At 44.4% G+C, this 12,689-nt stretch overlaps 1 protein-coding gene across 1 annotated transcript in view; it reads left to right on the top strand.

Annotated features, from left to right (window-relative positions):
• The first annotated feature begins 935 nt into the window (after positions 1-935).
• Positions 936-12,689, top strand: part of LOC138728377 (peroxidasin-like) — a 40,994-nt gene continuing 29,240 nt past the window's right edge. The window contains exons 1-2 of the mRNA XM_069871683.1: positions 936-1,162; positions 8,452-8,523. Of these exons, the coding sequence (XP_069727784.1) occupies positions 999-1,162; positions 8,452-8,523 (236 nt within the window). The 5' untranslated portion in view covers positions 936-998. The remainder of the gene's footprint in view (positions 1,163-8,451; positions 8,524-12,689) is intronic.

Raw genomic sequence — 12,689 nt, 5'->3', positions numbered from 1 at the left:
CCTCACACTCCTGCTAAACCCACACATTCAGGATCTTGTATAATAATAACTTAAAAGCTAAAGACAAGCTATTTTCTCTCTAAGCTGCTTTGTAACAGTAAAAGGTGATTAATTCAACTGAAACAAGTCCTCCCTTTTGCGTTTCATTTTTATTATCTGAGGGGAGAAAGAGGTCTGCATTTTGTACAGTTCAAACTCAGTTGGGTTCATTGTTTCTTTCTCTCCTTATCCGTCACCTTTATTTTCACCAAGGTGCTTACTTTTTTTCCAAATTACATCCATGTAGAAATAAATTATACTATCTAAAATGTCTTTGAAACTAATCCGCATTTACTCTGCATAAGAAGCTTTACAGAACGCATGCAATCGGGGTTTATTTGTCTTTATTTGCAGGTTATTTATCTCTGTTAGCGATCTCCATTTAAAATCACTTATCTGTAGCCTTCCACATTCCTGTCAATGCTTGCAAACATATTTTTGCTGGATGTTGTAATAAGAGGCAGCCTTTATGCTAGAAGTCTTCCTGCTGGATACATTTGACAGGCTGTTAGGTAAGATGCTTTCCATACTTTGCAGAGACTGCGTTAAGGTAAAGTTTTTGCCATAAAAAAACTTGACCCTGGCCCATCTACTTTCTTCCTCAGCCCTGGAAGCGCAGGGTGAGTTCTTGGTCCTTGGCCACAAAGGTGCATCCTGCTGGCTCTCAGCCGGGTGCCTGAGGAGGAGGTGAGGAGTTAACTTGCTGTTCAAAACAAGAAACACAGTAAAAATAAATCAAAATTAAGAGTTTATATCTCAGCGCCACATTTAAAGAGGGGTGGGAACAGTCTGATCTCCAATGATGGCAGAGAGGGTGGGCGGTTGGACTGTCTTACTGCCTTAGTTTAATTGCAAACACATGCTGATGAGTCCCCTCCTCCTGGACCTCAGGGCTGGGAAACTTTTTTTGTCAGCTCCCTGCAGTTCAGAATTGAGGCAAATGCTCTCCAGCAAACACCATGCTGCTCAGACCCTCAGCTCTTCGAGGCTTTTTGTGTTTTCTCCTCTTGCCCAGTTTCTCCTGCTCCTGTCCCAGTCGCTGTCTGTGCTTCAGGACTACAGTGAGATGCATGCATCTGATGCTGGAAACCATCCCTGATATCCCACCCCAGACAAGCATACTGTGAGTAACCTTTTCATTTTACTGCCTTTCTTACCTGCTTGGTCTTTAGAAAGAAGAAAGAAAAAGTCGAGGCCAAAGGCATGCTTTCTATCCTCCCATTTTTCCTACGGAGTTGTCTGCATCACAAAACTGTTTCACGCTTTTAAAGCATAAAACAGAAACCGCTTCTTTTGACAACAGTTAATTGTTAACAGGGCAATCAAGGGAATTGAGGAGTTTCATAAGAATGAATTATTACTTCATAATAATGTCAGGGCGATTACTGGAAGCCAGTTTTGGTGAACCAAGGGTCACAAATATTAAACTGAGCTCACAGAAAGGTGCACACTTTGCATTTGAAAAGGCTTTGGGAAGAGAGAGGAAATAGAGCAGTTGAGGCTTTTGTCTCTACTAAGCAAACACTCTTCTAATTTTCAAGACCATTTCTTCCCTAATGTTTAAGTGCTGCTTTTCCAGTTTCTATCTGAACCATGCAAACTGAACTTAAAGGTTGTTTGGAAAGCAACACTTGTGGCAACACCTGATTCCTGGAGACATAAAGTACCTGCAGGAGAGGGAGCTGCTGGCTGAGAAAAGGTGGGGGAAAAGGTTATGGAGTGTGTGGAGTCTTCTAAACAGCTTTTACTGGTAGATCCAGAAGAGCCCTTCCCTGTGATTCCAAACTAATACTAAACTTAAAGGTGGCTTTAAGACACAGTGACATGTGGCAGAGTACTTCCCTTTGTGGGAAGCTGATCCCTTGGTTTGGAAGGTGTTTTTTGTAAATAGTAGGAAAGATTTGTCAAGAATTTGTCTTTATACTCATCCTCCTACAACCGCTGCAAACTTTAAAGCTTGTTTCATCCCTAGTTTGAGAAGCTTTTCCCTGTGCCTGTAACGAGTTTGGCCTCAGCAGAGCATCTTTACCAGCATTTCTCCTGTAAACATCTCACTAATATTGCTAATGCAATTTCTCTGCTGGCACCTGAAGGAACACAACGTGGGCAGGACATTTCATTGCTGCCATCCAGATCTGCTTTGATGGATGGAAAACTCAGGGGTTCTGGTGTTAGTGGCAAGCAGGAAAACGTCTACACTTGCTCCAGCTGCCAGAGCTGTGCTGCTGGGAATGCTGGTTGCAACTGGGCTGCTTGGGAGTCACCCTGACATGGGGCAGATCAGAATCTGGACTTGCTCTCTCTGCAGGAGAGGCTTGGAGAGGTTTTTGTACAATCTGGAGCTGCTCAGTACTGTTCTGAGCTGTCTGGGTTGTGGTTGTGTGCTCTACAGCAACTTGCAGAGTCTGACTCCAAATTGTCACCAAACTTTTTTTGTCCCTAATTCTTCTGCATCTTGAAATATTAGAATATTTTAAATATCTTTACACTGTTTGATTTTAGCAAACCAACTTCTTTCTCCTTGCACGTACACAAATCTGTTCGAGGGAAAAGTTTGTTTTGTTGGCTGAACTGAGATATTTAAGCTTAGTAAAACTTAATTTCTGAGACGTTTACTGTCACATTTGCTTTTGCAGGGTGTGTGGCAAGTTAAAATCCTGTCTTTCTGGCTATCTTAAAGATCTAATGCATGTAAATGCACTTGCCAGCCAGCATCCCATTGCATCTGTTATAAATAACCTTTGAATAATTAAACTTTTTTTAATTGTGAAAGATCAAAGAATGCTTTTTAACCAAACCCCTGACTACTCCAGCTTTCTGGTATGTTAATCTTTCTCCTGGGAGGACCATTGTGTCGGAACGAACATCCAGAATTCTAGCAAGAATAGTCTTGATCATGGAGTTATTCAGAGTAGAAAATGTGGAATTGTGGCATTTCCCACATTTGCCCTTTGGGATGAACAGGACCAAGTCTGTGACTGCAGATCCAAGCACCGATCCCAGGCTCCAGCTTGGTTCCCTCGCAGAACAGCTGCAGTTTCCAGATGGAGTTTGCTTTGAAGTTGGGAGTTTAGGACTTTCTGACCTCCGTCACTCCGTGCCACCCTCTCTCCAACAATCCTTGAAGAGTGGGGAAGTCTTCTAGCCGGCACATGCTGTGCTTCAACCAGCCCCCTGGCAGATGGCCCCCTCGAGGCTGTGTCCAGCTGGCGGAATGCAAAGCAGCCCGTAGCCTTCTCCCAGCCCAGCGATGCTGGGATTGGCATGGAACCAGTTCCAGGATTGATGAGCTGCTACTGGCTCCTCTTCGGTCACCATTTCCCTCCTTCCTTCCCAATCCCAGCTGGGTGCAGCTGAGGATCTGGCCTAATGTCTGGTTTTAGCAATAGACTATTTATCTTTGGTAATGAAGTCTGTTCATTTTATCCTGAGCAGAGAATAGGATGGCAGGAATGGCTACACGTGTACAGATAAGTAAGCTATAAAAATTCATGGTGTATAACTGCAAACGTATTTTGGCTGCTGTCTGTTCAGCTGGAACACAATTATCCAGATGTGATCTGCTGGTTACCACTGGGATTCAAGCAGTTCTTGCCAAGCACCCTGAAGAAGGGAACAGCTGTGAAACATACACTCAGAAAATTTCAATAGGTCTTTAACCTTCTAAGTCGTTTGTTCTCCAGTGTGACGTTTCAAACAATAAACTTTGAAACATGTGGGCAAGAGTAGAAGAAATCCATGGAAAGAAGTTCCCCTCTGGCTGGCAACTAATGGATTGCAATCCAATTATCCATGGGTCGTTCTCCTGTCTGCATTATGCATCGCACATAATGAATGAGTACTTCGAGAGAAGCAGAGCTGAGGGCACCAGCAAAGGCAGCGCAGTAGCTGGGATCTGAATGCATCGCTGGCATGAACTGAAGGTGACCCAGTTGTTCACAGACCTGGTTGCTAATTGGGCAGGGTAAGCACGGCCAGCTTGACAAGTTTTGTTTCCCTTCATCGTTGTGCTGTGTGTTTGGTGGCCACTTGGTTCCTTTCTCCCTCCCACAGGTCGCTCGCTGCAGTAGGGAAGGCTGCAGTAGGTCAGGGTGTAGTTCCCTCTGTCTTAGAGTGTGGTGTTGAGAAGGAACATTATATATTTGTTAGGGAAAGGTTTACTGAGCAAATGAGATCTTGGAAGTGCTGCTCCCTTTGTGGTCTCTGTCGTGTGCTTTGGTTTGAAGAATGGATTACTCATTTCCTCTGCGTGTGATAATCTTACATGCAGGCATTGAACACGTGCCCACACATTCGGGATGTGCCAGGTGTGATCTCTTTCTGACTTCTTTCACCGTAATATTTAATCTTTATTAAACCTTTTAGAGGTGACTGAAGTGTCCTGTATGATCTGCTAATAGAAGTCACTTTTTTTCAGAAGGAAAAGGACGAGGGGAAGGTATGTAAAACATATTTTCCTTCTCAAAACATTCCAGCATCTTTTAATGGAAACATCCTCACTTTTGAGATTGCAGCTACCGTAAGTGTTTAGAAATCCTGCCTTTACTGAGCTTCATGATGCTTCATCAGCTGGTTCCTACCTGAGTGTTTGCATTTTCATTGACCTCACCACATCCTGCTCCCTGTAGGCATACCAGGATTTTTTTTCCCGAGCTCTTTATGGAGAAGTCAGTCCTTTTTGGTGAAAGAATGTGTGTATTCTGGGTAAAAACTGAATGGTCGTGCTGTTAGAAAAGAAAAAAGCTGACACCTACGCTACACAAGACTTGATGTTAAAGAACGCCCCAAGAGTTCATGTAAGATGGAATGGTGCTGCTGCTTCTTGGACTGTATGGAAAAGATAAATATGTCTTCATGCTCAGCAATTTTGGTTTACTCCCTCCAGTTTAGGGTCAGAACACACTTCAGGAGGAGGGCAAGTTGTCTTCATTAGATGTGGGCAGTATCTTGAATAGATGATACAAAGGAAAAATATGTATTAGGTTAAGAAAGTCCTGCTCCTCGCTGACGTGAGTGCCCCAGTGGCAGCTTAGCTGATTTGGTTAGGTTCAGATCCTAATTTCCGTACCCACTGCTAGTACATAATACTTCTAACAATCTAAGATTGATGAGTTCAGCAGTTTTTGTGTGATCTCCCTACTCGAACATGAGTCCAGGGCTAAAGCTGTGTTTTGGAGATAACTCCTTGCTCCTGCTTTTACTGGCAAGAGCAAAAGGGATGCTGTGTGGCAGCTGATGAAACGATTCCACCAGGGATAAAGCACCAGCAGAGCCTCCTGCCCTGCTTCTGGGCCCAGGCTGTGGAGTCCCACGTTGACCTCAGCCTAGGTGCACAGAGAAGGTGGGATTGAAGCAGCTCTGTGTGCTGACTGCTGAGTTACTGTACAGTTCTTGCCCCAGCTGTTGCTGGAGGAGCCCCTTTGAAAATCTGACTCCTGTTTGCAGGTACTGCAATGTTAAAAAGCTAGTTTCATGAATGCCCATGGTAATTTCTTAATTAAAATCTAGTGTGTCCATCCCTAAAACTTGAAAATGCAAGCAGCGTGACAGTGCAGCAGAGAAAAACACCCTGACTGCAGCACGAGGCTCTCTGCTTCTGCTCACCTTTCAGTGATCATACAATCTCGTTTACCACTATCTCCATGCTGAGCATATTTTTCTTCCTCTTCATTCTTTAAACAGTCAGATCTTGATGTCTTAAGCTGATACACCCCAAAATAGCCAGAACTTGGAAAATCCCCCAGCGCCGAGCCTCCCTGCGGTCTCCGCATCTGTCTCGCAGAGATGGCAACACTTGGCTGTCCACGTAGGGATTCTGAGATGAAGGCTGTCATTTATTAAAGCCATTTGGAGACTTGTGTGTGAGAGGGACATTCCTGAGTTGGGGAGCTGATGACAGTGAGTCTGGAAGACTTCATTTCCATCTCAGCAAGGCTGTTCTCCCTTCTTGCCAGGACTCTGGCTGCTTGGCAGGATGGAGGAACCTGCGGAGCTGACTCCGATGCTCTGCAGATAAGTAAGAGAAACAATCATCTTTCTGATAAATCTTCTGGCTTTTCCTTATATATGGGAAAATTGACTTTAAATTTGGTGTAGGATGTCTGTCATACCTTCCTTTCCCTAGGAAACACTGAAATGAAACTCAATTTCTTATCTCTGTTTGCAAAACCACTTTTACTCCCTGTGTCTTTGGTGATAATGAGTCAGTGGCTGCCACATACTCAACCAGTTCTGGGTGAAATGGTCCAGAACTGCCAGCATCGTTTCAGCGTGCAATGTTTTTAACACAGAAGATGCTTCAGTGAAAGAGATCCAGTAATTTCCAGGGAACTGCAATGAAATACCTCTTGTAGCTAATTATCTGCTTAGTTAACACAGTAATACATTATTCTGTAAAAGCCTAAACAGTTTAAATGATAAAAGCCATCGATTGCTTTATATGCTAATCACTGTTAACACTTTTACCGGAGGTGTTAGATGGCAGGGAGTTAGAACCAGGTGATCTTTAAGGTCCCTTCCAATCCAAACCATTCTGTGATTGTGTGATTCTATGATTTAAGACGGTGCTTTCAGGAATGATTGTTCTGAGAGGATCACAAAGATTCAAGTGTCATTCCATGAATACCTGTTTCCCATCTGTTCCTGCTAAGCCTTTGCAATGGGGTTAAGAGTTTTGAAGTCAGCAAAGGTGAGTCGTTTCAAAAACAGATCCTAGGTTATGCACATATTCCAGCCCGGTTTTCTGTTTTCTGTTATGGTGCTTTGGCATGAGGCTTTGGTGAAATTTTCTGCTGAGCCAGTCAAGTTGGCGTTGTCCAGAGGGATCGGTGTTGCGTGATGCAGAACAGCTGCTGTTCCAAGCCTCCAGGTGCTCTGTATGGGAAGGTAGAAAAGGATCTAGGATACTTCATCACCATCTGTCCCTTTGTCCCTTGTGGAAAAGTAGCTTGTAATCCCAGACTGTTGGCCTTGAAAACATGGGGGGAGAGTTAAATCACAGTTTTGTTTGGTTTCCCCTCTCGTTTTGCAGATTCCAAGGTGGAAAGTGGCAGGTGGGAGTGAGGGAGCCCAGCTGCCAGTACACACAGCAGCTGGAACTGGAGCAGCCGCCTGATGGGTCCCTGTGAAAAGCACACTTGTTTGTGAAAAGAAATATTGAGTTTCCAGCGTGAGTGCCCTGGGAATAGAGAGAAACAAGTGGATTTATTTAAGAGGGGACAAAGTTTGTAGGGAATGTTCTCAATCAAATACATGCAAGCCAGGAATGTCCCAGTGCAGACCTACATGGCATTCATCCCCAGCTAAGCTTCAGGCTAAGGCAGGAGCTGGAGAAATAGCTCTGTGGATTACCCAAAATATTGAGGTTATTAATGCATTGGTAAAGAGGTAGATGCAGATTCTTCTGTGTCTTTCTTTGCTGTGTGAGGACATTCATTGTCCAGCAAAGCCATGGCTGCCCCACCCCTGGAGGGGTTCAAGGTCAGGCTGGATGGGGCTTGGAGCAGCCTGATCCAGTGGGTGGTGTCCCTGCAATTCAGCATGGCTTTTTGTTTTTCCCTCTTAAACAAATATCCTTAAAAGGCTGCCTTAAACCCAGAAATAGCTGCATATTCTCTAAATGTGATAGATCAGTGTAGGAGAAAAAAAACCAATTCTCTTCTTGTGGTTTTGATAGAAACTAGCAGCAAACCCACGTGTCAGTCTTTTGTGATTTGTTATAATACACCGGACCATGGAAGGTGCCAAATCAATGCACATTCCCTATAGAAGCATTTCTACGTTGTTAACCAGGTTAAACCACTTAGCTCTTATTTTATTACCTCATTAGCAATCAAACCCCCGCGTTTCAAGGCTCCAAGTCAATGCAGTGACTTGGACAACCCCTGAAATTTGCCAGAATCCCCTGGACTCCACTAATTCTAATTGAAGTTGGCACAAATTTGAAATGCAGGCAGCGATAAGCTGTTCTGAGTCTTGGAGCACTGCAGAGCAGAATGTTTATTATATGAGGTTATTTGATCTGATTTAACCATTTTAGGGCAAAGATAATTTCGCTAAGGAGCTAAGAAATGGGTCCCCATGATAACGTACATTCCTGTACAGATCAGTAGGAGATGCAAGTGTAACTGCATGTGGACTTGGGTGTTGAGTAGCAGATGGTGTCCAGCGTTCATGGAAATCACTCGAGCCCTTTCAGTCTTCAGGTATTTATGAAATTAAAAAAGCTACTGGCTGACTTTGCATACAGCAGTAGACCCCAGCCACCATCCCCACTCTTCTCTGTCTCCACTCTCTGTAGGTCTGGTACAGTAGCCTTTCCTAGCAGCTCTCCTCCAAGTCTCCCATGGATGATGCTGATTGCTAATGGCTTGTTTATATCATGAGCGCACTGATTGTATTTTCTGCTTTCAGAGATTTACGTTTCAACCACATCAAGGAGATACAACCCGGAGCCTTCAGGAGACTCAAGAACCTCAACACGCTGTAAGTTCTACTCGCCGTTCCTGCAGTGTGACTAGCCATTTGGTACTTCTCTTAGTACTATCCCCTGTAAAGGTTTAAAGAGTGCCTTGATCTTACAGTTATTACAGCCAAGTTGTGCGTGGTTTGTGATGCTGCTTCCCCTAAAACCCATCCTGTGGCCACCATCGGAGCTGGAATACTAGGCTAGGTGAAACACTATTCTAACAATATCCTGCATTTTTGGTATTCGAATTCTGAAAATCAACTGCTTTTGTAAACGAAACCTTTCCATTTAGATAGTACTTCATATGCTTGGTTTTATTTCCAAGTTTGGCCAGCAAGCTGGAAAAGTCAATTATTCTCACACTTGCAGTGGTTAACTCCCACAGATGAGGAGCTTGATAACTGAGTGAGAGAACATCAAACCTCTCATTCCTAAAGCAAATCTTTCTCCAGGAACTTTGGTTTTTCCAATTCCCACATCAAAACTGACAAAAGGTGAAGAATTTGCTGACATTTCTTAGATGGTGAAGTTTTGCCTGAGGATTCATGTAGGTCTTCAAGTGTTAAAGAGAAAAATGCTCTAAAATCCCTGAGAGACTTGCTGGAAAAGTTTGGCCAAAATATTTGAAACTAGAGGTCTGGAGGACAGAGCAGCTCAGGTTCCATGTGCATGTGGTTGCAGCTTTCTGCTGTGGGACTTAAATAAGTGTTCCTTGAGCAAATAAATGCTTTTAAAAGAGCCTTTTCCTACAATGGTTGGCCTGGCAGAGGAAGGACAGCAGATTCTGGTGAGGTTTCTGTTCTGCATCTCCTTTTGGGCAGGAGGGCTGGCATATGTCAAGTTTGACAGCTTGTTAACCACCCTGATGAGGAAACCTTTGTAGCCTTTGCATGTGGGGAGGTGGGTGTGAGACTGACAGAAGAGGAGCCTGCTGTGAATCTCCAGTGGGGCTTTTCAGCAGTTCAAACCCACCCTCATTGTGAAAAATTTCTTCTTAATGTCTAATCTAAATCTCCTCCCTTCCAATTTAAAGCCATTCCCCCTCTTCCTATCACTACTTGCCCTTGTGAAACGTCCCTGCCCATCTTTCTTGTAGACCCCCTTCAGGTACTGGAAGTTGTCAGGTTTCCTCATCTCTTCCTATTGCTTCTTCTCAGTTCCACTCCAGATTTTGGTGTGAAGATCTCCTTTGTGCATTTTCAAACTCTTAATGTCCCTTTGGTTAAAAAAAAAAAAAAAAAAAGAGGAGCAGGGAAAAGGAGGAGGACAAATCTCTTGTATGCCATCCACAAAATACCCATAGCTCCTCAACAGCTGTTTTGCTTGACTTTGCCAACACCAGCCGCATCTCTTCACCCAACATTAGCTCACAGCAGGTGGAGGACTGTGGAAGAGAGCATGTTCTTCCAAACATTGCCAGCCCGTGGTGAAGGGTAGCATCTCATCGCTTTCCAGTCTTTCCTCCTTTAGGTCATCTTTGGGTGGGGATGGGTGACGACATCCCTGCATCACCATGAGCTTATGTGTTCCCACAGAAGGTCAGCACCCTGCTGTGTTGGCCCAGCTAGTTGATTGCTATATTTTCAAACCAAGACCATCACAGCCAAATGTGAAGACCACATCGTGGTGTGATCTATCTGTCCCTTTGCCCTGACAATGTGGTTTCTCACATCATGTTTCTCTTTGTGCTTAGGTGAGAACAAAAAGTACTTCTGGTGAGCTCTGCAGCTCTCCTTTAGATGATGTTTGTGAAAGGCTTCAGGGTGAACGAGAGTAATAGATGTGAAGGCTGTGATTTGAATCTTCTAGTAGCTCTTGAGGGAACACGTTCCTGCAAGCAAGGAGATGTCAGAGCCTGCTAGGATCTCAGAATAGAAGTTCCTCCCTCAAATGTGGGAAACGGCTATTCCACATCTTTCTGTAAACAAGGGAGAATGCATGACTGAACACTAAACTCGCCTTTTCTCCCTCTTTCAATACACTATGTGATGATTTCTGTTAATGGTGGGAGGAAAGAAAATAGCTGTTATGTCACAAAACCACTGTAGCATGTGGTTTGTCAAACAACAAGAGGAAAGTGTACACATTTTGAGTCTGAATTCTGTACTGTCACATCATTTAATATGTTCTTCAAAACAGAAAACGACTCATTTAATGCAACTTAAGCTTTGCTTGGCAACCCAGAGAGAGGGTGGGGAAGGAGAAGGGAGGGGGCGGTCAGGGCATAAAACCTAAAGGAAACTGGATGTGAAATGTTCTGTTAGTGAATCTGGGCCAGATCTCACAGTGCTTGTATATCTCAAACCTCCCAGAAGAATTCTTCGAGGATAAAACTGGAATGATGGAGTCCACCTACTCATTTGGAACCCAAATCACAAGCTGGCACAAAGGGGAATGCCACATCATTTTGCTGCCTTTGATAAGCTCCAGGAAACACACTTGTGTTAGCTTGAATTTAGCTTGTCTTGCTACAGGGTGTACTTAAGACATGCATTGATAATGATCTTCCCAGCTTCTGTCTGCCAGAGAATAGTTCCAACAGATCTTGTTAGCAGTAGATCTTAGCATTCAATCCTCTTTAACTTTAGCAGGAATTTGGGTGTTTTGCTGCTGATTGTGGTTGGGATCAATATCCAGGTCATGCCAGGATTTTGCACACTTCTCTGCCTGGGTGAATTGCCCAGGAGTCGAGCAGACAGCTGTGCACAAGCCATCTAAAGTCTTTATAGGAGCCAGATGTGCCGTCTTGTCTATGGGTTTCTCTGAAAGCAGCGTGTTGGAATAAGTGGACTATGATGGACTTGATAAATTATCTCACTTTTGAGTTTTTTCCAGGCTGTATCCTTCTATTACAATGGGGAATCCTGAGACAGGAAATGGAGATGGCTTCTCCCATACGCCTTTTAACCTTTAATTGGGCAATGAACAAGTTCTTAAGTATCAGACGATGAGATAAGAGGCCTGCATACTGCATGCCAGCTGAACTTCCAGGATTTGTCTCATTTGGCTTCGATCACTGATTACATCCCCTGGAACTGTCCTAAATAGCCAAGACCACAAAGCAGGCTAGGTTAATGCTTTTAAATAGCATCAAAATACAGTCAGACAACATGTTACATTTGAAATTGGCCTTGGATTTCAGTCCCTATCTGACCTCACTGCATTAAAGGTAAAGGGTCAGTGAAGGAGCCCAGACCATCGTGGTTCACGGGGCTGCCCTGGCTGTTGGTGTCACCCTGTCTCCAGGTTGTCTCGTGTCCCCTGTGGAATGAGTGGCCGATGCCAGTTGCGTGGCAGGGGACAGGTGCTCGCATCCATGGGAATGACGCCAGAACTGGCACCCACCTATCAGCCCCTCTAGCGTCCGCAGAAGTGTGGCCAAGGATCAGATAGCAGAGAACGAGCTGCCTTCATCCTTCTCTGGCTGAAGATGAAAGTGCGCTGATGGAGGGCAGGGAAGGAAGCATGCACGATTGGTGCCTGTGTTGTCTTTCTCCTGTGGGTAAATAGACGAAAAACCTCTCCCGTGCTGCTCTCAAGCAGTTATTTCCAGTCCTTGGGTGTTCAGTCACCAAATAAACCTTTGGGTTGGTGTTCAGGGGCTGTATTTCCACTCAGGATATCTGGCTGTCAAAGCACAATAGCATGTTCCAAGGACTTGACATCATTTTTGCATGCTTATGGGTGAAATCGGGTTGTTTAACCTCAGCCGTGTGCATTGAGCCATTGCTTCCAGCTGTGCAGAGACTTTCCAAGAACTTTCTGCCTTAACCTTTTGAGGCTGCTTGTCCACAATCCTGGAGATGTGCAGTTTGGCAGAGGCACCCACACCCATGGCAGCAGTGCGGCTCATCAGCAGTCTAACCAAGAATGCTGAGATTTTTCTCTTTCTGTTCTGACTTCCAGAGGTTTCTTTGCACTTGAGTTTCTTATATGCTTTTTGGACCCTCTGCCTGAGAATAGGGTGGTGGAAAGCTGGTGCAGGTCAGGGGCCTGACACTGATTTGTGAAGCTGCCATGACATGCGTGTGTCTCTGGCACCTTTTATCTCTGCATCCCTGAGGCATTTGATTTTATCTTCATATTTTCCTGCACATTTTCTTCCATTTCTTCCTGCCTCCTTATCTTTGCTCTCCATCCTTACCTGCACAAACTGTTCTTCCCAGGAAGGGCCCTTTGCTTC

The sequence above is a fragment of the Phaenicophaeus curvirostris genome, chromosome 18 (genome assembly GCF_032191515.1).
Source record: "Phaenicophaeus curvirostris isolate KB17595 chromosome 18, BPBGC_Pcur_1.0, whole genome shotgun sequence".
In the NCBI taxonomy this organism is placed as follows: Eukaryota; Metazoa; Chordata; class Aves; order Cuculiformes; family Cuculidae; genus Phaenicophaeus; species Phaenicophaeus curvirostris.
The sequence above is the reverse complement of the archived record's forward strand: the minus strand, read 5'-3'. Positions and strand labels throughout refer to the sequence as shown.